At 37.4% G+C, this 23,828-nt stretch overlaps 1 protein-coding gene across 2 annotated transcripts in view; it reads left to right on the top strand.

Moving 5' to 3' along the window:
• Positions 1-288: 288 nt before the first annotated feature.
• The window catches only part of TUSC3 (tumor suppressor candidate 3), a 137,934-nt gene continuing 114,394 nt past the window's right edge, over positions 289-23,828 (top strand). Inside the window, exon 1 of one of the 2 annotated variants that reach the window (XM_037382404.1) lies at positions 289-476. In XM_037382404.1, coding sequence (XP_037238301.1) covers positions 345-476 — 132 coding nt within the window. In that variant the 5' untranslated portion in view covers positions 289-344. Of the gene's footprint in view, positions 477-668; positions 810-23,828 lie in introns of those variants that run through there. The other variant, XM_037382405.1, reaches the window with a different exon arrangement.

Raw genomic sequence — 23,828 nt, 5'->3', positions numbered from 1 at the left:
ACAACCTTGGTACAACGCACTGCCCCTGACAAAGCCGACCGCAAGCCTCCATCTCACATCACCTGCACGTAGGGCTGAGGGGCTGATCGCCTGCCAGGTACCCAGCACCGAGGCCTGCCTCACCCACCACCCCCGGGCGAGGCCCGCGGCCGCCGTCGCAATGGCGTCGAGCCGTCCCCGCGGGCACGCGGCGAGGCGAGCGGGAGAACTGCATTTCCCAGGAGCCACCGCGCCCCGGGGCGCTGCCATTGGCCGGCGCCACCGCCCAATCAGCGGGGAGGAGGTGGGCAGCGGTGCCGCAGGTGCCCGCCGGCGGAGGCGAGCGGCCGGGCGGCGGGGGGAACATGGCGCTGGGCACCGGGGCGCGGCGGCGGCTGATGATGATGCATCTGCCGGCCGGGAGCGGCTTCCTCCTCCTCCTGCTGCTGCTGCTCCTCCTCTGCGGCCAGCTCGGGGGAGGACAAAAAAAGAAGGAGGTAGAGATGTTCTCTTCTTTCGCCGTCGCGCCCGGCCGAGCGGCTGGGGCTGCCCCGCCGCGCTGCACCCGCCGCCCTCCGCCCCGCCTCCCCGCACTGCCCCGGCCGCGGCCGCCCGCCTCCTGCCCCGCCGGCTCCTCTACCTCCCCAGCCCTCAGGGGGGCGCCCGCAGGGCGCCGGGCAGCCGCGCACCCTGCCCCGCGGAAGATGGCCGGCTGCCGGCGGGGGCTGCGGGGCAGCCGGGACCCAGCGCCGCCCTCGGCGGTAGCGCCGTGTTCGCGGTCCCCGGCGCGATGGGCGCCCGCCGCTCCGTGGACCGTCAGCTCCCTGGCGGTGAGCGAGTGAAGGCGCTGGGCCGCGGGCGCCTCGGCAGCCGGCCGCGGGCGAGGGGCGCTGACCTGCGGCCGGCCAGCGGGAGAGCGCCGCTGAACCCGCCCAGTTACCGCACGGCGCCGAGGCGGTGGCGGCAGGTGGGGCCCCTGCCTAAGGGAGGCGTGGGGGAAGGAGCAGGTTTCATTCAGGTGTCGTAGCAACGCTCCCGTCTTCATTGACTGTTTTGCTTAAACAGGGAAATGTGCAATGTAAATATTCGTCTATTTCACCTTCCTGTGCTACTGGAGCTTACTGGGCCGGCCCCCTCTGCTCGCCCTCGGTTCCAGGGCAGGCCCCATACCTGCCAGCACAGCCTTCGTACGGTTCCTCTGTAACTTCGTTTAGGGAAGGGGATAACTTTTGACCAAACTGTAATTTCTTTTTCCTTATATTTTTACATGTATCTAGAGTTAACCTTGCTAGAGGACTTGTGCTTTGTGCTGGTGGAGGAGAGGGAAAGAGCAATTTTGCCAACAGATCCTCTCCTTGAACTATCTGCTCAAAGAGAAGGATGGTTGAAAAATGTGTTTTTCTTTAAAGAACTATGTAGGTTACGAAGGCTTATAGGCCAAAGAAGTAAAGGGGGTACAGAGAGGGAGGTCCCGATGTCTTTCCTTTGGTGTCCCGTGGAAGGACGCAAGGGAATATTTGGCTTAAAGCTGTCTCAGGGAAGTCGGGATTGGGTATCGGGAAAAGGTTCTTCGCAGAGAGGGCGCCAAGCACTGCAACAAGCTCCTCAGGGAAGTGGTCACAGCCCCAAACCTGTCGGTGTTCAAAGAAATGTTGGACAACTCCCGGGTATATGGTTTCACTTTTAGGTTGCCCTGTGTGGGCTCAGGAGTTGGACTTGATGATCCTCATGAATTACTTCCAGCTCGGGATATTCTGTGATTCCAAAAGACCAATGTTAGTATGTAAAATCTTTAATTATCTAAATAGTGGTCTGACTTTGTGGTCTTAACAAGTTAAGTAATAAGCTGATTGTTGAGATAAATCCCTTGGGCATCAACGTAAAAACCAAACACCTTCACTCTAGGCATTGTCTTTTTCCCTCTTTCTGGAAAAAGTAGGTGGTAATGTGTTGCTCTTCTGCTGCTATTATTGACTTGTTTTCAAATCTTTAACTTACTAATGTTTGACAGTCTTGACTGACTTGTTGTGATGTGTGCTGGCATTGTGACTTCTTTTGACACTTTCATGTGGAGTGCCCAGCTGTGCCACCAAGATAGCTGAAATAATCTCTTTTTAGATGGAGTCCTTTCCTAACATGTAAATAATGGCAAATTAAAATGCAACTCTACAATTAATTTCTATAAAGTTTCCCAATCCTACAGCAGAGGTGGTACACAACAGGATTGAAATGAGTATTTTTGCCCAGTTATTTGATATTCAAATACCAGCCAGTTCAAGCCACTATTTCTCCTCTGTAAACTTGTTTTTCAGGTTGGGTTCCCCCCCCTTTAAGTTATTAACTGATTAAATTAACTAACAGTTCTCAGTCTTCTGCATCTTTTTACTGCCATTTTTCTTTCCTGTTTAGTCTTTCTCTGTTAATGCCATGGACTAAATACTGCTCCTACAGGCAATACCCTGGCTTTATATAAATACTTTGTATCTATAACTGAATGTTTACACAAACTAGTGCAACATTGTAAGTGCTTGCTTCACTTGAAATGGAGTATAAAGGAAGTGTAACTTAGTGGTTTTCAGGGTTTTGTACTTTGTACATGTTTTGCTCTGAATATGTTATATATGTTACAGGTAAATCTGGCTCCTTTTCTTGTCCTACTAACCTCATGTTGAAAGCTGTGGTAGTTTGCCCAATGAATATGGGATAAAGACATCCGTATACGAAATACAAAACTTGAACTTTCTTACACTAAACAGTTTGAAAATAACATTTTAAAACTGTTCTGAGGAAAATTATATGAATTGAAAGAGCGCAGGATCTTGTGCTATGGGAGGTTCCTGTTCACAATACTGTCCAGAAGTACAGTGGTAAAAGGCAAAAATGATGGAAGATAAATGTGTAAAGTGAACATACAATGAATTGTTTCAAAGTGAGTGCTGCAGGAGGGAAGTTAATGTAGTAGGATTAAGATATATCTCGTGACATAAAAAGAAGTCACATCTCAGTTTCCTCTTTCCTGCTTGCTTTGTGTTTGCCTTTGTTGGGGTGATTGTCTGGAAAGAGAGGTAAAGAATTAGAGAAAGTAAACTTTTTTCCCAATCAGCTTTTTTGGAAAAAACTTAAGTGCTTGAAAAGTAGTTGAAAATAAGAGGAACTTGAGGTATTGGAATTGGAGCTTAAGCAAGGAAAGTATCCTTGTTGAAGACAATTTTTTTTTTTTTTCTTTCAAAGCATTGACTATACAGAAAAGTATGCGTAAAGTCTGAGTGATTAGAGCTGTCTGGATCAGTTGTATGAGCCTGGAAGATAGAAATGTATTAGATATTTTTGAAGGACTTACTGTTAGGGGAGGAAGATGGATGGGGAAACTAGAGAACATTTGGTGAACTTTCTGTGTTGATTATGCAATACTATGTTAGAACTGTATTTAGAGTGGAAGGTATGTATGTTCTTAAATTTCTAAAATACGTTGTCCTATACAGTGAAATATTCTTAATGATAACTAAATAAACTTTCCCCTCTGGCATATTACTGAAAATTGCTGAGGCCCATCTTAAATTTGATTAGATTTATAAAAAATAAAATAAATATTTATTTGGAATGGATTTGCATTAGTTGATAATTAGTCATCTGGTGTCATGGAAACTATTTCTAGAATGGCCACATAAATATATAAACATGCAAACATTCCTATTGCTTCTCTTTAGTCCTGCTCTTCACTTTTCTGTACTGTGAACACTCATGACAGCCTTCACGCTGAGGAGATAAATAGAAAACATTGGACTGTCTTAAAATGACCACAGATAAAATGTAACAATTTGGAAATTAGATGAAAAGTAATGTCAACTTTCTCCCATGGCTCAGACTTAAGGGCTAAGTAGACTGGGAAAGACTGTTTTTATGATTTTAATTCTGCTGCTGAGCAGTACCTTTCTATAAATTGAAGCTGGGGAAAAAAATAGTTCTTGGTTATAGAAATAGCAGCAAGTGACTGAAGCAGGACTCTTCTCTTGGAAACTATATTCATGATGGGAGAAAATAATAGACTGTTTCCACAGTGTCTGAGAGAATATAGTTGTATTAACATACATGAATTTTTTTTGTAAGGCATGTTCCCAATCCTTTTGATGTTTTTTATGTACCTTATACAAATTCTAAGTAAGTAAAACTATTAAAAATTGAAAGGAATCAGAATGAGAATATTACACTTTGAAATATGCCAACAGCTTTTTATTATAAATTGCTTCACATGGGCAATTTATATTTATATAGATAAATAAGATAATTTTTTTTTGACTGAAACATTTAGAAGGAGAATATTGGTTTTGCAATATGAAAAGCATTTCTCATAGAGGGTAGAATTTATTTTTGAGCTTTCAAGTGATGATTCAGAAGCTTAGTTTAAACCACTGATATGCAACTGTAGCTATTTTTCTGTAGACTTGCCATTACTGCTAAATCTGACACAGGGAAGCTATCCATGTAGAGGAACATACCAGCTTCATTCAAGCGGAAGTATTTTGTTGAGCTTAAATTTACTCAAAAAGATGCTGATGACACATAACAATGTTTTAGTTATCTTACTCTTCTGTAGTGTCATAGTTTGCCCTGAGTATTTTTGAAGTGTTTCAAGGCTTGTATCTCTTTTACTGTTCCTCCCTGTGTGTCTCACCCTTTCGCAAACCGGCTGTAGAAATTACTGCAGCCATGAGAAATAGTAGAAGGTAGTTGAAAGGATGGTCTAATTGATCCTTTATCCCAAAGCTCAGCCATGCTTTTATTGTTCCTGACAAATGTCTGTTTGATGTGACCTTAGAAGCCTTCAGTGGTGGTGACTTTACAACTTCCTTAGGTAACCTATTATTGTGTTTTATTGTTAAAAAGATTTTTTTCCCAAATATCTAACGTAAATTTCTGTGTGTTCAGTCCCCACATTTTTGAGCCTATTATTTCTTGTCCTCATCATGACTGTAAAGAACAGATGATTCTTTGATGCATGGTCTTCTCCATTAAGGTGTAGCATTTGAGTTTTTCCAGGGTTAATTTTTTTCTTATAAATAGAAGTGACTCTGTATTTCTCTAAGGCTTTGAGTATTAAATGTGGTAATTTTCCTGAGAATCTTCAGTCCTGAACATGTTTTCTTCAGTGTTATGTGAAATTAACTGGGATAGATTGGCAGTATCTTCATGTTTCTGCACCATGTGTTCTTGTTTCCCTTTGCATTTACATATTAAGCCCATCTTGTTTTTTTAAGGTTACTGATGATTATTATGTTTTCCTTCCCTTGCATCCAGAATGGTACCTTTTGCTTTAGAATTCCTTTCCTAGTCTAATCCATGGTAGTGTTTCACCAGAAATGTAACAATTCTTACCCTTTCGGAGCTAGGGTCCACAAAATGTGCAGCAAAGCCTGCTGCCCTTGGTGTCTCTTGCTCCAAAATGGAAAAGGCATTAAAAATGGAGAAGGCATTACTTAGTTTCTTCTTCTGTCTTCTGATGCTGTTTTCGATGATCTATAGTATTCTTTCCTTCTGATGAATGTTCTGCCTGCATATTTAAATGAAAGAAAGAAATGATGAGAAACATGGTAGAGCAAGTGGAGAAAAAGCAAAGAAGAAACAAGATGTATGATGAATAAAGACTGTTCAGCGTAGATTCAATGGCAAATGTAGTATAAGAGAGATTCTTGATCTCTCAGTTCACTGATACTATTTCAACAAAAGTGATAATCAAAACTTAAGTTTCTTTTCTTCATCTGTTGAAATTCTCTTTAATGTTAAACTTGAATATAAAGCCTTTTTGATATTGTGATCATTAGAATTTTGGGTTTGGTCTCCAGACTGTGGAGCGCTGCGTGTTTTTGCTTTTGAAACAGCATGCAGGAAAATGGCCGTTATACCAAGTATAAACTTCTCTTCAAAAAATTTATTAAAAATTGAGATTTGTCAGAGGTTGAATATGTGAAGGGAAACTCAGTCCTGAGTATAGACTTGGCTTCAAGTAATTTTAAAGATATTTTGTAAGTGCAGGGTTTATATCCATTTGTGTAATTTGCCATTTTATCTACTGTTGCAGTAGAGCGAGAACTTTTTTCAATCAATGCTCAAAGCTTTTAAATAGCTGTCCTGGGTTTGAAGTGAAATAACAGTGATAAGTCATGCCTGAAAATGTGAAATTCTTTAAATGCATTTCTAAATGTTTTTCTCTACTCTGTCCTAAAAAGAATGGGAAAAAAGCAGTTGAAGAATTCTTTATGTTCTGCCGATTTTTACAAGCAGCAGAAACCTCTACATCCCTTCCTTTTTTATTCCTAATAAACTAAAGTTTTGGAGAAACTTGACAAGATTAACTAGCAATTCTTATTTTAAAAAAATCTGTATAGAAAACCTTGATGTCTTCAGTGATTGCGTACAGTAAGTGAAATAAAGGGTACTTACAGCAGCTTTTGTAATTGGATTACTTAAACTTTTCTGTCCCAGGTGTCTCCATTTGGCATCCTTGCTGTCATAAGAGAGATCAGTGGCGTAATTGATCTTTTCTCCAGTTCTGTTCTATAACTGTTTATACAGCACATCCTGTGCAACCGCATGGAAAATGCAGATTGTATCTGCTTGAGTTCTAAGTGCTCTGGAAAAATTAGTCAGCACAAAGTGGGAAAGCATTGAAGGTTTTCGTTGTTCTGGATCTTCAGATTTATTCTCTCCATTTTTGTTTTGAAGGTCTCACATTGTATTGGCTAAGGTAGTGATCAGAACTGGAAAAGGAACTTCACCTGGAATTTGTTTTAGGCCTCTTCCTCTTGCTCTAATAAATCTGAAAGTATTGTTATACTGAAAAGTATAGTTGCTTTTCATCTAGTGCTATGAGATACTATAATATATATAAAAAGAGTATCTTCTTTAATCTTTTGAGCATATATCAAATGTAGTAATGATTCTTTTATTAGAACTTTCAATAATGAGGGATTGCCATGGAAAAAAAATGAAAGATATGTTACAGTGATCCTTAAAGTTGCATTTCATATAAAAAACCCTCATGGTTTTATATGCTATTATCACAAGTCCTTCACATTCTAAGATAGATAAGCAAGTTGATACTGGCATTGAATGGAGTACTTAGTTTATGACAATTAAAATAAACTGGCAATATTTTAATGACAGAAAATAATCCCCAAACTGGAGGTAGAAAATATTGGCACCCTTGCCAGTGCAGGCTTATTCATGACATCATTCTTCTTCATGATTGCTAATGTCGTGGCAGGACTTCTGTTGTTTCTTTGGGGTGCTTTTTCTCCCACTTAATGGGATTTGATGGTAGGATTTTATTTTCTTCTGATGATTGTATCTGATAATACCATTTTGGAATACCCCAAGTTCTTCATCTTCTTAAGCCATTGCAGTCCTTAGCCTAATTATGCCATTCCATTACTTTTTCTTGTTCTTTTCTTCAGAACCTAAAGCACTTATTTTTGCATTTCAGACATACTGTTTGTTAAGTTTAGCAGAGTTGGGCTGTTTTTCATGAAACATTTGTGTATCAAGTTCATAACATAAGTGGTGATTACAGTTGTGCAGTCCCTTTGTGGAATGGCATTTTGAACTCAGAGTTGCTCAAGGTTATAGGCTATAGCATCTGCTGCTTGAAAGATAAGAACTATTTTCTGCTCTGCTTTTAGTCTGGTTTGTAAATAATCTCATATTACTATTGCTGTCTGCTATACTTCTACAAAATTAACGTGTTCAATTATTTTCCTTATCTACTTGCCTTACACAGGCCAACTATTGACAGGATCTAGTTCCGAATCCTGTGATTTTACATTTCTGTTTAAATTCTCTAGATTTTGGTACGTATGTTTGTCTGAGCCATGTAAATGTCTTTTCAATAGAGATTTTTGTGGAGCAGAAGTGTAGGTAACATAGTAAAAAAAATGCTAATATGTAAGGTTTTTATTTTACAACTTCTACTAAATGTTTTTGTAAACTTTATTATTTTATGATCCATTGATACTTAGCCTGTTTTTCATGACTCGTGAAAATAATTAACAGTTGTTCAGCTACTTAGTTACCTAATTCCCTTGATACTGCATGTTATCAGGTCCTGCTGGTTACACGTTCAAACTTTTTCATGTATTTTGTTTCTTAGACCTTGTCAGTGGCAGAGGTGCATTCTAAATCTAAAGTTAAGCCTTTACCTCAAAACTGCACTGTCCTCCAAGAGTGTGATTGTTTAGAAAAATTGTTATATTTATATTGCAGTGTTTTTTCTGCACTATGCTGAACAATACGGGGTTTTTCGCAATAAAGTATGAGAGGTAAATTTTTGGTTGGTGCTGCTTAAACTTTTCTTAGTAGTTGTAGCTGCTTTCACTTCAGTTGTTCAAATTACTACTTAAAACATGTTCTTTTCTTTCTCTTAGTTATCATCAACTCCTTATGACCCTCCTCTACTTTTGATCGTAAACTAGAATATCTAAATTGCATTTAATCCATAATTACTAAATTTACTGGGGTACTGATATACGAAAAATATGAAACAATACTTTTTAAAAAATCCTATTAAAGTATTTTAATGTGAATCTGCATCTTTCTATAAAAGACTTAACTAGAGACTCAGATTCTTCAAGGGAGATTAATGTGGGGGATGGTAAAACTGAGCAGACAGGATGCTTTGAAATACAGCTCCTTTCTCTACTCTTGTATTTTAAGGTTATCTAACAGTATAAAGAAGGTATTTGAGTACAAGTATAAATTTGTTTTGATTGATAGAGGTAATACTTTTCTAGATACCCTGGAAGTTGCAGGGCTGGGGCTACAGTGAAGGAATAGATTAGCTGTACCAGCATATGTTTAGGTGTTTGTCCAAAGGCAGGAATTCAACTTACAAGTAGGTGATGCAATCGTAGAGCAACTTACTATAGAAGCCTGAGGGCACCTCATCATAAGTGGCAGTACCAGTGCTCTGCACAGTCAGTGATCTTGAACTAGGGAATAAGAAATACAAAAGAATGTTTCTGAAAGCTTGCCCTTCCCTAGAGTTTGGGTGCTGAAGTCAGATCTGTAAGTCCGCTGTCCAGGATTTGGTATGATTTGCTAACATAGATGATGTCCTGGTAAAGTATTGTGCAGACTTCAGCTACAGGAGCAGGGGATGCTGGTGATGACTGCATACTAATTCTTCAACAAGGATTATGTATGTGGTCCTTAAAAATAATAAAACAAAAAAGCAAAATAAGAATGTGATCACTCAGAGTATTGCTTTCTTTTTTTTTTTTTTTCTGTCCACATGGTGATGTATTTATAGTGAAGGTGGTATGTACTCTGGTTTCTGTTCAGATCATGTAAGATGGTGCAAGCATGCCTATTGATTGTGGTTTACAGGATATGATTTCAGGGGTTTCTCCTGAGATGTAGGACTTAAATACTTCCATGTTGGTGAAGATCATATTGAATCCACTTCTCCTTACTTGGTCAAACACTAAAATTTAGAACAGTGCACAAATTTACACAGACATAAGTGGGTTTTGTTTTCAAGCATGCTTTTAAAGTAAATCCTCTGTGATGCCTTTTACTGAGATGGTTTTGGGTATGAATTAGGTATTTTCAGATTGTGCTTAAAATCAGATGCCCAGCGGGATTAATACACTTGCTACCTACTTTATCAATCTCTTTAGTGGGACCATAACTTGATCTCACTGCAAAGTCTGGTGTGTATAAGTGTAGGGCATGTTCAGAGGCCTAGACAACACTGAGAATTCTTCTTCCTCCTTTGCTGCTGTGTGAGTATTTTTTATACGTGTGGGCTATGCAACTTGGTAGTTGGATATGAAGTAGAATTATACATGTTGCAGATGCCTGTGGTTAATTAACTTGATTGCCTTCCATCTATGGATCTAGCCAGCGAAAAACAAGTTAGTTAAACATGCAAACCTCATGTCCAGTGTAATGTTACACATCCTGGTGACTTAAATGGAAATCCCGTCAGGTGTTTCCCTGACCAGTGTGTTTTGGCAAACAAATGCAACTTGCTGCTGGATTTTTTTTAATTATTATTCTTGGGCTGGATGAGAGAAAAAGTATGTAAGGGAAAACAACTATTAAAAGCTGTCTTGAAAATAAGAGGAGGGGTATGAATTGCCATTTTTTTTTTTGTTTATTCTAGCTTTTTCTACATAGTCTTTTTGAGATGCTACCTTGCCTTACATTTTTGAGATAGTCCTAGAAGATTTTTTTATACTACAATAACAATTAATGGGATATATAAATAGGTTGATATGACACTAAATGCAGTGCTTTACTGTAGAAGTATGAAGAAGTGAAACTGTTTATTTGCTCTTATGCTTGTACCTTTCTGACCTCATTTCCAAAAAATGGATTTTCATCAAACCATTTATGTTGCCATTATACTGTAAGAAGGCTTGCAGCCTATCTATGAATCTGGCAGTTGAGTATTGCAAAAATCAGTTTGAAGTGGATAAGTCTTTAGTAGGAGATGAATGAAGCTGATAAGATTTCTTCTTATCATCTACCAGCCATATGCCTTAAATGGAATTGCTGTTAATGACACATATAATTTCATTAGTAGCCAGACTTCTCCTGTATGTTCTCTCAGCAAGTCCTAAATTCTTCTAATTTATCTCATGCTGAAATGTGACTTACTCAATGGGTGGCTGATCAGGTAGGAGTGTTGAATCTGATCAACTTATTTTTTTCTATAAGCAGTTGATTTGAATTTGAAGCAAAATGCCTGTGAAATATGATGCCACACAAATTGCATGTAAAGATATTAAAAGCACACAATAAGATACACATGTTTCTAAAAAGACAACTTTTGATCATCCAAACAAATATTGTTTTGGTCCAGCAGGAATATTTGGTCATGCTATTTAGATAAGTCCTTTTATTATAGTTCAACAGTAATTGTTATCACATGCAGATGGCAATATTTGTTTATTTCATTCAGGAAATCATTCTAACAGTATTCTTTCTGTAAGGAAATGTGAAATGACCTTGCTTTAAAAAACAGTAAAAAAGTTTATGAGGTTTAGCTATTAAGATTTAAGAGAAGCCAAGTTCAATGAGCAAATCTGTTCAAAGTAAGAGTCCTTAAATCTTTAGAAATCTGTTAGAGGATAGAAACTGGTAGTGCTAAGTTGTCTGAATTATATATTATTTTTGCATCACAGTTAGAAATATTTAGGTTGTGGTTTGTACTCTTGGTAACCATATGATTGCTCAGCTTCAGTGCATTTAACTGGAAGCTTTTTCATCATCCAATTCTATGCCTGATTTCTACCAAGCTTCTAACTGAAGTAGAAAGTGAATGGCCGGAATTTCATTGGAATTTCAAGGACGACATCAGTCTTAGGAAGCTTAATCCAAATTCAAGATGTAAGACTGTTATGACTTTTTCTTGTCCACAATAGATGGATTCAGTTATTGACAATGTGACAGTGCTTTGAGTGGGTAAGGCAGAAATTAACAGGAATGGTGCATTAATATTGAAGTTACTATGTAAATATTTTCCTTCTGTTGTGAGACACTTTCTCTTCTGAGCTAGGTGTGGATAGAAGCTCTTGACTATCTTTATAACTTTTCTTCAAATCTCTGTTTATTGATAGCACTGCACTACCTTCTTCAGTGGGCTGTTTGTTTAGAAACTAAGATGAAGCATTATTAATATCCGCTGGACAGGCTCCAGATATTGTAATTATTTTCCAGTTCTCTTATGCTTTATGTTTTGGGGCATTGCTAATAATTTTCCACTTAAAATGCATGACAGGCTTTCTCATTTTTCTATTTGTTTCCTCTAAGCTGGATAAATCAGTCAGTACAGATAGTTTTACACACACACACACAGAGGTTTGCCCTGGTCTATATGAAATAGCACACGTGCACACACAGGCGTACAGACACACACAGGTTTACCTTGGTCTATATGAAATAACATTTACCTTTGCGTTGACAGGTGCGAGTTTTTCTCTTCCTGTAACTCTAAACCTAGGTTCTGTAAAAGATCAAAGTGCTCTAACTAGACCTCATGGAGAATGTAGCTTTCAGAGCAGTTTTCATCTGAAACGGTCTCATGTAATTGCGTATTGGTTCTGGAGGCTGCTAACTTTTATTCAGTTTCTTTAAAAGTAATAGGCACTTGAAGTTCTGCTTTTGTACATATGGAAGGATAATCCTCATCTAATTTAGCATCTTGTGTTCTAGCTCATCCTGTGAATGAAACTAGGCATTCTTAAGCCATTGTGTGCTGTGAACTTGTGACATTCACAATAGGATTTAATTTGTCAATGAAATTTGACGTCTCAACCTTTTATACAGTAGCGTTGTGATTAGAGCATGTCTGGAAAACTGACATAGTGGGAGCAGTTGATATTCACATGATTTATGGGAAATGATATCCTGTTTCACTTAAAGTACCCTAGGCACGTGTCTGTCTGCTCCTCTGGGTGCTTGGATCCTGTTAAGGTGGTCTGCATTATTACTTTAATTCAAAAAGCGAGCTCCTGCTCTGAAGTGTATTGGTTGTTTTCCCCCTGCAATGCTTTGCTCGCCCTCTGAAATGGTCTCTTGTGTGAGCTGGATTCTATTACTGAAATTAAACTGAAGCATGCACTCCAGAAATGCAGGTAATGCACTCCAATTGCTAATCTACATTAAGTCCTTGGAACTAGTTTAGAATTAGTTTGAAGCAAAGTCCTGTAGGTCGTGGGTATCAAGGTTTCAGCAGTAGCTGTTTTGTTCGGCAGGCCCATTTGTTTGTATTGCACTGCTCGCTGGTATCGACCTAGCCAAGCTGTCCTCTTGCACAGGCACAGAGCTTCAGAGAAGGTTGGGGGATTCACTGGGCCACAGAGGAGCGACAAGAGGCGAGGGAAGATAATTTTCTAGCTGAATGATCATTTTAAAGAGGGAAGTCCTGGGTTCCCACAGCTATTTATATGTTTAATCCAATAACTGTTTAGTGTAAAATATTGTAATACAATCTGTTCAAGTAGGTTTACTTGTCTGCCATCTGGACTGAGTGCAGCCTGCCAAACCTCTAAGTTGGGGAACACACAGAGGGCAATGAAAGAAATCAAGGTTACTTTTAAGTAGAGATGGGTTTTCAGGATAACCTCTCTACACTCGCTTTTCTCCATTTAAGCTGCTATCACCTTCTCATTTGTAACTGCCTTTGTCAGTGCAAGTGGCTGAAGGAAGTAAGCGTAGAGTGCATTATGCCCAGTGCTCTGAAGTGCCAGCCCTTGAATATTTAAAAGTAATGGAGACTGCTGGGAACATAAATGTACTCAAGTCGACATTTTGCTTTTGCTGTTCTAGGCTGTTTGTATGTTACAAAAATGTGGAGGAGGGGGAGATTACACAAAATCTGGGTTGTAAGTAGCTGGTGGCAGGTGGAAGAAGCTTGTTCTGGAATTAAGAAGCAAATCTGGAATTGCTGACTGTAGTCTCAGTTCCTGTTTGCTCTAGATCCAAATTCCTTATTTAACTGCTTCTGTGTGGCTTAGTTAAGCTAAGTACCATGTGACATCTACAGATAACAGGCGAAAAAGAGCATAGCGCAAGGTTGTAGTGGTGTTTGATTTAGTTTATAGGTGGTCATATGTCCCCATATTTGATTTGGGTTTAATGGAGTGCTAGATGGGGGAAAGGCACTAAAGCTGATAAGTTTCTTTTAGTGCAAACTGGTTTATACTTAACAAAATATATTAGTAAGTGGGCTACACCAGGAAACAATGAGATCTGAAATCATTCCGCTCTAGACTTTTAGTTGAGATAGTTATTAGTGGTTCAGCAACCTTATAGTGCCATCAGTAGTGATACTAATGGAAATGGTTCCATCTGTGTGAGAACTGAATGATATTTCCATCCTCAGCCTCTTCATAAATTGAGGATAAATATGCTCATGCCTTATGCATGCTCATTTTACAAGACCCTCAAGTGAGCTATGTTGGAGAGATCCTAAGTCCAAGTATATATTGCATATTCAGATAACATGTAGTTTCATAGAAAGTAGAACTTATTTTTTTTCTTGTCCCACTGCGTTCAAGAGGTAAAATTACAGCTGTGTTAGTGTATTAGTCTATTGGCATGTATCTTAAGTGATTCAAAAATCTAGGTGAAGCTGGTCAGTTATAGCAACATCAGTTTTTCGAGCAATGAATGCATTGTGCTGTCATGCAGAACTCGTGCTTGCTTGGCTGTGAGGGAGAAAATTACAGGTTCATTAGCTGATGCAGCAGCTTTGTCTTCTGAAATAATTTGAAGCCTGTACTCCTCCTAAGAAGTGAAGATGGAACTTTTCCTGAATTTAATGAACTGTTTTGATGGTAAAAATGTTCTGCAGGAAACAAACAGGTTTTCACTCAGGCCTTTACAGTGAATGTTGAGTCTACAAAGAGTTAAGGGAGTGTGCTTTAAAAATTAGCTAAGAGATACTTCCAGCTTTCAGCTGTTTTTTGTTATTAGATCTACAGTCACTTTTTCTAAGAATAAAAGATGCATAAAATGTTAGAAATTTGATTTCAGATTTATCAAATGGAAGTTAATTTCAGAAGGTAAAAATAAGACTTCATGATATGTCCATGTTTTTAAAAGAATGCAATGTTATTTTGGTAATCACAACAAAAGTTTATTTTTCTAATGTAGACATTAATTCCACTTCCAGTTTCCTCAGTGTGAGTTATTGAGTTATCCACTATAAGGGACTTGAATTTTTAATATTCATCACAGTAATTAATGCTGAGTATGGGTGTTTAAGCAGCAGTTTCTTACCACATTTAAACCCTTAGGTTTTGCATTAAAGCTTCCTGACCACTCGGTACGGTGTTGATTTAACATTCAACAATGAACTTCTGCTTTAATCATATTAATTGCACTTTTTTTTTCTACTTAGATCAAAATTATATGCTGGTATCTATGAACAGTCTTTCCTTAAAGTACTCAGAAGTAGATCTGAAACTACAAAGTAATTATTTTATGTTAAAAGGATTAAGGGCTTCATCTGTCACTAGAGATTGTCTACCTCCCATTGAACCACAGAATCCATTCATGAATTTAGCACCATGCTTGTCCTTTGTCTCATACTTACCAGGGGAGGTAGTATTCCAATGAGAGAATCTCCTGTTCAAAGAACTGTGTAATAATTCTGTCCCTTAAAGTAGGGATAATTCCAAGTATGCAACAACTTAATCTGGGTGGCTGACAGAGGAAAAAGGAAAGATTTGTAAAAGGTTTAACTTTTTGAAAACGTTGAAGTACTAGTTGCAGAGAAGAAGAATGCTAAATTTACTGGTTCTGTTGTAATTTTGTCTGGCTTTTTCCTCCCAAGAAACAGAAATTTCTAGGAAACTCTGACCATAAAGTGACCAATAAAAGTGTGGAATAATACAATAAAACAATGGAGATAAAATGTCAGAGATGGTGAAGAATGTATGAGTAACTATTAGTAATAAAATGACAGTGAAATAATGTGAGTATAGATGATATTTCTTACGATGAATGAGTCATGATCAAAAGAAGTTAAAAAAAATATTAGGAGGCATACTACTCCGAAACATACATTAATACAGGGATAGTGGGTACAATATACAAATTGCCTAATTTTTAAATGTGGAGTTTAAGCTTAATTAATTTTGATGCTTTCAAAACTTTCTTTATTGCTTAGTATTTCTAACTTTGTTTTATTTGCTTGTGGAATCTTTTTAGTGAAATGTTTTACCAAAAGAAAAAATAAGAAAGAGGATTGCTTTACATATGATAAAAGGAGGCATAATCAACTGTCTGAACTTGCATCCAATCTTTTATGACTAGGTAGTTGTGTTATCTGAATCCTTCTGTATTACAATTTCTCATTTATAACAGAAGAAAAGAGTGTTTTTTTGTTTTTGGTTTTTTTTTGGTGGCAAGTCATGCAGAGAAATCCTCTGCTCTGGAACCTTTTTTTCTTGTTTTATAGTAGGCTGTCCATTAAGTTGACTAGATCATGTTGCTATTGTTACTCATGTAAAGTGCTGTAGATATTTGTGACTATTTTTGATAGATAATGTTAATGCCCTTAAAATGCAAATCTGTTCAAAAGGCAGGTTGACAGATATTTGGAGGGAAAAAATGAAGGTTCACAATTAATTTCTTCATTGTGGGAACAGTTTGACCTTGAAACCAGAGTGAGCTTTTGCTAATTTCAAGTGAAGTAATGAAACAAGGTACTACTTTCTAATACCCTTGTAAAAGAAGGAAATTTGGTATCTTACCTTCTCTACTCAAGAGTCATTGTTAAGACTGCCCCTAATGTTAAAGCATCATCTGGAGAGTTATTTGAATTCAGTTGTTAGATGTTGTAATTGGCTTTCTCCATAACTCTGCCCAGACTTCTTTTGTTACTTGTCCGTTTTATAAAATTGAAAGTTTGGTACTTCCCTTTGTTCCTGCTTTTTCCTTTTAATAGTCAAAAAAAGGATGTGTTAAACAGATAAACTGATGTTTTTTTGTTTTCAGCACAAATTCTTTTTGGAAAAAGTAACAGTTTTTTAATATTTGCTCTGTGGCTATGTAATTCTTCTGTAAGCTCAGAAGCTTTAGAAGCCATCAGTTTAGAAAAGAAAAAAAAATCTACTTGAAAAGCCCACCTTTTGGCCATGTCAGCTGTCTAATGTGAATGATTTTGATATTTTAATGCCTTTCTTAGTGTCATGCAATAAGTGTCAAATTTAGTTAATTTTGAAAAAAAAAAAGTGCTGGAAGTGTGCATGACAGGTTTTGTCAATCTGTAATATGACATTTTATGTATGTTATGAAATTTCATGAAAGCAATGGACATTGAATGTACAATAATAATCCACTAAATATACTGGGGTGCACATGGTCAAACAAAACCAAATTCCCCTTAGGTCTTTTGAAGCACTATCTGTGATATTTTTTTTTTTTTTTTTTTTAATAGTAACATATTTAAAAAGAAAAGCCTGAAGGTCTAGTTTATTTTGGTTTTTTTTTCTCCTTATAATTTCTGGCACTTTTATCAATGACTTTTGTTGTGCAGTGTTAAAAATTACCTTTTAAGGAAATGTAGGAACAAGAATCCATCCAGACGGAGGGCTGGTTTATGAATGAATGTGTAATATTACATACATAATGTAATAACAGTTGCTTCAAAATACTTAAAACAGCAGTCCAAAGAATAAGTGATTTCTTTCATCACTTCTGTATACCACTTGGGTTGTGAAGAAAAGTGAACTAATAAATTGAAGGAAGATAAGAACTTTAAAACCAGTTTCCAGGACGGCAAGGACCTGCTGGTAGTGTAGATTCCTTTAGTAATATTCTGCAGCTCTTTTAATAGAGGAGGATGAATGAGAAGTATTATGTCCTCTTTCTTTCCTTTTTAATGAAAATTGTAGTCTTCACATTACTAAAACAAAGACCTGGGTTCAATTGATGTAGATAACCTTCATGAAAAAAGGTAAGAGAAAATAAGAGCTCAGTAAAAGAGTTGCAGCCCTTTTTGGAAAGGCCTCTTTTTGGCAACAGTTCTATTAAAGTGAATTTCTCTCATTTACCCTTGCTGCTCTTGGATGGATATGGAATCACTGTGAACAAATACTAGAGGAGACCATCTGGTCCTGAGCTTTTTTCCAGCACCCCACTTCAAACTCTTCACTGTGCATGTTCAGCAAGCCAACAACACGTTATAATTACACACTTTCTCCCACGTGCCTTTTAAGATCATCTTTTGTATGGATTTAATGTAAATTTAATGCATTTAAAACTGAAGGTACAGGATGATTAAACAAAATTTTTGAGTCAGATCTTGCTTGCATATCATTTATGACTTTGTTGGAGTTCAGTTTTGACACGTGTTTGGGGTGTTGTTTTTTTTTTTCCTGCTCATCTGTTTGAAGTGGAAAAAATAATGTGTTGAATGTAAACTTTAACAGTATCAGAATCTTTCATACAGTCTTGAGAAGATTGATGTAAGGATGCTTATTTGCTGTTTCTACCCAACTCTAGCCATAGTGCTCATTGTCTTTTATAACATAGTTTACATGTAGCATACTGGAATCTGGACTACCGTCGTGGTTTAACCCCAGCCACCAATGAAGTACCACACAGCCACTCACTCACTCCCCCCAGCCTCGAAGGGCGTGGAGCAGAACTGGGAGAAAGGTGAAACTTGAGCATTGATATAAGAACAATTTAATAATTGAAATAAAGTAAAATAAAACTAATGATAATGGCAATAAAAATTGTAATGAAAAGGAGGGAGAAGGGGAGAGGAATAACATCCAGAGGGAAGGAGGCAAAACCCCCAAGAGATTCACAATACAGTTGCTCACCACCTGCTGACCAAGGCTGAGCCAGTCCCCCAGCAGCAATTGGCAGACTCCAGCCAACTCCCCCAGTTCTGATGTTCTTTAGTATGGAATATCCCTTCGGCTAGGTCAGGTCAGCTGCCCTGGCTGTGTCCCAATTTCTCATGCCCCTCCAGCCTTCTTGCTGGCAGGGTGTGAGAAATTGAAAAGTCCTTGTCTTTTAATAAGCGTTATCTAGCAACAACTAGATATATCTAGCAACTGATGTTATCAGTTACCAACATTGTTCTCACACCAAATCCAAAAAACAGTACTGAACTAGCTACTGAGAAGATGAACTCGTTTCACAGCCAAAACCAGGACAGCTACATAGTATATCATCTTTGATTAGCCAGTTCAATTATGTGAAGTAGACTACAGGGTTTTTTTTTGCCATAATGGAGAGTTCATGTACCAAGATAAGCCTGTTGGATTTTGACTACACATCTGCCATGGGTCAAATATGGTTATCTTCCTTATAAGTGTATGGATGAAAAAGGAGGAAAATAATTCTATTTCTACCAACTATCTGTCTTGTCTAGAGGGCCACTGCCAGAGATGTGAACAAGAAAATTAAAATGATGCTTGAAAAGTAGGAAGCACTATATTTTCTGCATTAAAAAAATGAATAAATGCTGTTGTGGGACTGAAAACTGATTGGCTGTCCAAATCTTGCCCATTATCTCATTCTGCCTTTCAAAGTGACCAAACTAATTTACTACCTCCTTTCTAAACATTATTATTCCTCAGAGCTAGGAATAGAATCTAGGCTTCCTGAATATCAATATTCTCTTGTTGATAGCAAAGATAAAAATAAAGGGGAAAATGTAACTTCATAGAAATGTTTAACTTCCTCTGGAGACTGGGCTATGTAGAAGTGGCTAGTTACAACTTGTGTTGCTCAGTAGCCTCTAACACAGGAGGTTTTTTGATCCAGGGTATCCATACTGACAAGACATTCAAGATTTCTCGGTTATGGAGTTAGAACTATGATTTGATGTTGTAGTATTCAATCACTGCAAGATAAAAGAGCATGATTTTTTTATTTTTGTCACATGATTTTGGGAACAGTTCATTGGTTGATGCTTTTAACACAATTTATAGATGTAGATAGATCAGATTTCAAGATTAGAACCATCTGATTATCAAAAAGTGGTAAGGGTTGAGCTTTTAATTGTGGATTTGAGTGATATCCAAAGTGGCAGCTGTCCCATATGCATAAATGTCCATTGTCAACATAAGGTACATTTTCCCCTTTGTTACATAGCAGTATTGATGGAAAGTATACCATGTTTGCCCTTGTATAAGGCAGGCATTTATATCAGCTGTTGCTGCAGGGTGTACCTCATTTCTAGAGGTTTTAGAAAGTGAAGATATAGTAACAGCCAAACTTACTTCCACTTGGTCAGTGGCATCATATTTTCTAATTACATGAGTTTATTTTCCTGTAAAGTAATTAATTTCTCAAGTAAAGGTTAATACTACTGTTACTATAATTCATGGTATAAAATACAAATATTATAATTAGTGTGTCTCAGCATGTTTGAAAAGTTTGATGTAATGCCAGGAATAACTTTTATCTAACTCGCCTGCAGGTGTAGATTTTTATGAAATTCTTCATCAGTTAGAAATACTGCTACATGCCAGTACTGAATTTTTATTTAAATGAATAGCAGTGGGTTTTTGTGTCTTTATGTTCACAAGAGGATGTTACATTTGCACAGATCCTTATGAGCATAAATCAGATGAACAGAAAGATATGTGGGCTCTCTTCCAGTCCATATTGCCTATATTTTTCTTTCTTTCCATTATTTTCAAGTTTGGGATAGATGTCAAGTCTTGTGTCAGTAAAAATAACTGCTGTATATAGCATGCCTCCAGAAGTTATAAGGTAGTCACATAAACAGTCATAAGCAATAGCAAAAAGTCATTCTGACCTGTAATCTGTGTCACAGACAGAGAAGGTTTCTGTGCTTCACAGATGCATATTTTTGGGAATGCATCTATTACAGTTCTGTCTCAAAAACTACTGTTGGAGGGTGGATAGCTATGAGTTAATATTGCACAAAAAGATTCTCAGATGTATGCTCAATGTATACCCTCTTAAACAAAAGTGCACCTTTGAGTTTATGTTATTAGAAGTTATATGCTAGACTGTTTCAAATTTCCTTTTGTAAATGTTTTAGTATTCATAGCTCTATTGAGTTGGCTGAGAATTTCAGCAAACTGATTCCAAAATAAGGTGGAAAAATTTTCCAAATATCTCAGTGTTTATTTCTCAGGTCAAGGGCTGCTGTTGCTTCTTTTTCCTCTGCGTTTCCATTTGGAGTTTTTGATACATGCCAGATGCATATTATTTAACTTACTACTGTGCAGTCCTGGTTGTGGGTTTGCCTCTTTCCCTGGTAAAACTCCACATGCTGAGCAACTGTGTCTGTGTCTTGGAGGTGCCCTTGCTGAGGGGCAGGTAGCCAGATTACACCCAACTACAGTGGAAATAATTCCTCCTCTGAATTTCTTTCTCCATAAAAATATGACCATTGTTTTAAAAGACCCTTTACATGTAGCGTGTGCACCAAGGTTAGAGAGTTAATTCTTTCAGGTTCAGCTGTTTGGGTGCATGGGCTATGTATATTTAACCCTGAAAAATGTATTTAAAGTGTTCAGTCTTGCATGCTTACAGACTGATGGGAAGATGTGTAAATTTTTGCTGCAGCAGTATAAGGACTATAAAATTACAATGCAAAACTTAAAATCAACAATTTGTAAAAATTATACAATTTGATAATTTAGGTAAAGGCTTCTAATTCTTTAAAAATTGTGGAGCCACAAATTGCATTAGCAGATCACTTCTGACCTCTTGTAGGAAACTTTTGAAGTCAAATTTTTCATGAAGTTATAAGCAATTTCTACTGGAAATTGTGTATTGTAAAACTAATGACAATACATATAGCTTTAGCTGTTTGTTATTAACAGGACGCTATGTATTATGTTTTCCAAAGAGCTACTTATTAATTCTCTAAATTCATGCATCAAAAAATAAATGGGTTGGTCCAGATCATCATCTCTAATACTCTGTTCAATTTGGTGACAGTAAATAAGTAGAAACCATTAAAGTTGTCAAAAATTGTGCTGTGCGAACAGACCTAAAGCATCATACAGCTATGCAGGCTACCTTTTATTCTTAGCATTTTCTCAGGGAAAAGCAGCATCACTTTTACATTAAGGTTACTAGCTGCTGAAATGGTCTTTTGATGGTATGGACAGAGTTAAACATACTGTTTTGCAGGCTGAATCTGACCTGTTAGAAATAATCCATATGGTTCCACTGGAGCTATCTCTGTTAGCCTTTCTGCAGTTCCTGTGACTGTGGTCAAGATGTTTTTGTACTGCTGGAATGCATGTGTTGTCACATGAAAGGTATGCTGTACCACGTTAAAAATACTTGAAACAATTTAGCCTAAACTTACCAAATGCTGTAGCACAAAGTGGTATTATTTTTTGGGTGTATGACAATAGTATATATCTTAGTTATGTGCAGTAGACATATACCTACCTGGAACAATCTAGTATAATGTTCTTTCAATAACAGCTGAAAAAACTAGTATGCTCTTACTGGTTTATGTAAATAATCCTGTTTTCAAGGAAAATTAATCCTGTGCTTCAGTTTTAGACTTCTGAGAACAACTATCTAAATTAAAAGAAAAATTCTTTATGGCCTCCCCAGCTTGGTGTCTCCTAGAGTGTCCGCCATATTTGGCTCAGTCAGCTAAATTATACTTAGTATTTTCCACAAAATAAGTCTTTTACAAGGTATATATGAAATGGAAATTAATCATTTACCACCTCCCTCATATTTCAGGTTGGCTTCTTTTGCACTCCAGGTATATCCTTGTCTTTTCCTTGCTTTAGTCTCTCTAGTCATCCTTTTCTCCTGTTAAAAATGTGTGAATGTTTTAGTTTCTTAACCCTTTTCTCTTGGTTTAATTTTTGAAAAAGAGTTCTTGTATATTTTTTAGTTACTATGTAGAAAGGGGAAATTCAGACCACGGAGAACAGCGCTCAGTAGTATGTCTGTGTCATCCAGAGAGAAATGGCCTAGTGGTTACCCACATAACACTGGTGTTTGATAGGGAGAGGTGTGCCTTATTTGCAGTGGTATGATACAGACACACAGTGAAAAGCAACGTTTTTTAGTGAGGGTTCCCAAGGAGGCCTGGATAAAATGAGTGTGTGTGTTGGAGTATTTTTGCTCTGATTTTCTCTTACCCGCTACACATCCTTGCATTGTCTCAATTATTGCATGCACATTCTTAATAAACAAACTGAGGAACAGTCTGATCAGTAGGTTACTCCTGTGGTAACTAAAGTAACTTAAGTGGAACTGGAGGTATGTAATGAGTGCATCTTAGATATGTTTCTATGATACAGAATGGCATTTCCAAGTTCAGGTTAGTTCATCCTCTGGGTAATATTTAGATCTTTTAAATAAATTTGCCATCTCAGCAGATACTCTTCTTCATATATATATAGTAGTCATTCTGACCTATGACTTCTTGAGATTCCCCTATGTACTCAGAATGAATTCTTTCCTAAATTTATGGTAGGGAATGCAGTTATTCTGTAATAGCTGTAGCTTGTTGCGTTGGCTTTAAATTACTTCAGATCAGAAAAGTATTTTATCTTTTCATTGTTTGGACGGTTTTTGTTGGCTATCTTCCTTTTATTCTTGTTATCCCTTTCTGTGTAATTCCCTTGGGGAGAAGTTTAATATCCATGTTGTCCTTCGATATTTGTATATAAAACCTGTAAATAAAGGAAAAGCGTAACAGCAGGTCAGTTTCTTACAACCTTATTTTTTCATCTGATAGTGGTTTTGCAGATTTTTGACATTTCTAGAAATAACTTTCAGCTCTTCTAGTACAATTTTCCATTGTCTTTTTTCTCTGGTTTTCTTTTTTCAAAGTATAACTTGTTTTCCAAACCTTCTGAGTTTTTATAAAATGCGGAGTCACCATCTGCAGTCTCAAGTCATCACAGAAAGAGTTACTTTTGTCTTCCTGTGACTACATTCATATTCTACTTAGCCAAAAAGTCTGCTTATTTCCTTCCTGTATCCCAGCTGGTGGTTGTTTTTTTGTCTGGATTGCTTCTTGCCATTTAGTTCTTCTCAGTTTTTGTGACTATCTTAGCTTTTTTGTTTACTCTAGAAATGGAATATTTTCATGGACCCTTGATGTCTGCTCAACTCAGGGAGCAAACTCCATCCTGGAATATTTGTGGCTGCCCTGGGGAAAGTTACTCGTGTGTTTTCTGCCAAAAATTTTTCTCTAGGTCTGTTCAAAGTCAAATTTCAGACTGCTTCCATTCAATTCCTGTGTTATGTTGTATTTCTATTCCCTTTAGTGTTAGAGTTCATTATTTTTCTTCCATTCTGTTTCTTCATGTTGTGACTCCCAACAATTCTACTTTTTTCTTCATGTTATGTTTTTC

Source organism: Falco rusticolus, chromosome 1 (assembly GCF_015220075.1).
Source record: "Falco rusticolus isolate bFalRus1 chromosome 1, bFalRus1.pri, whole genome shotgun sequence".
Classification (NCBI taxonomy): Eukaryota; Metazoa; Chordata; class Aves; order Falconiformes; family Falconidae; genus Falco; species Falco rusticolus.
The sequence above is the reverse complement of the archived record's forward strand: the minus strand, read 5'-3'. Positions and strand labels throughout refer to the sequence as shown.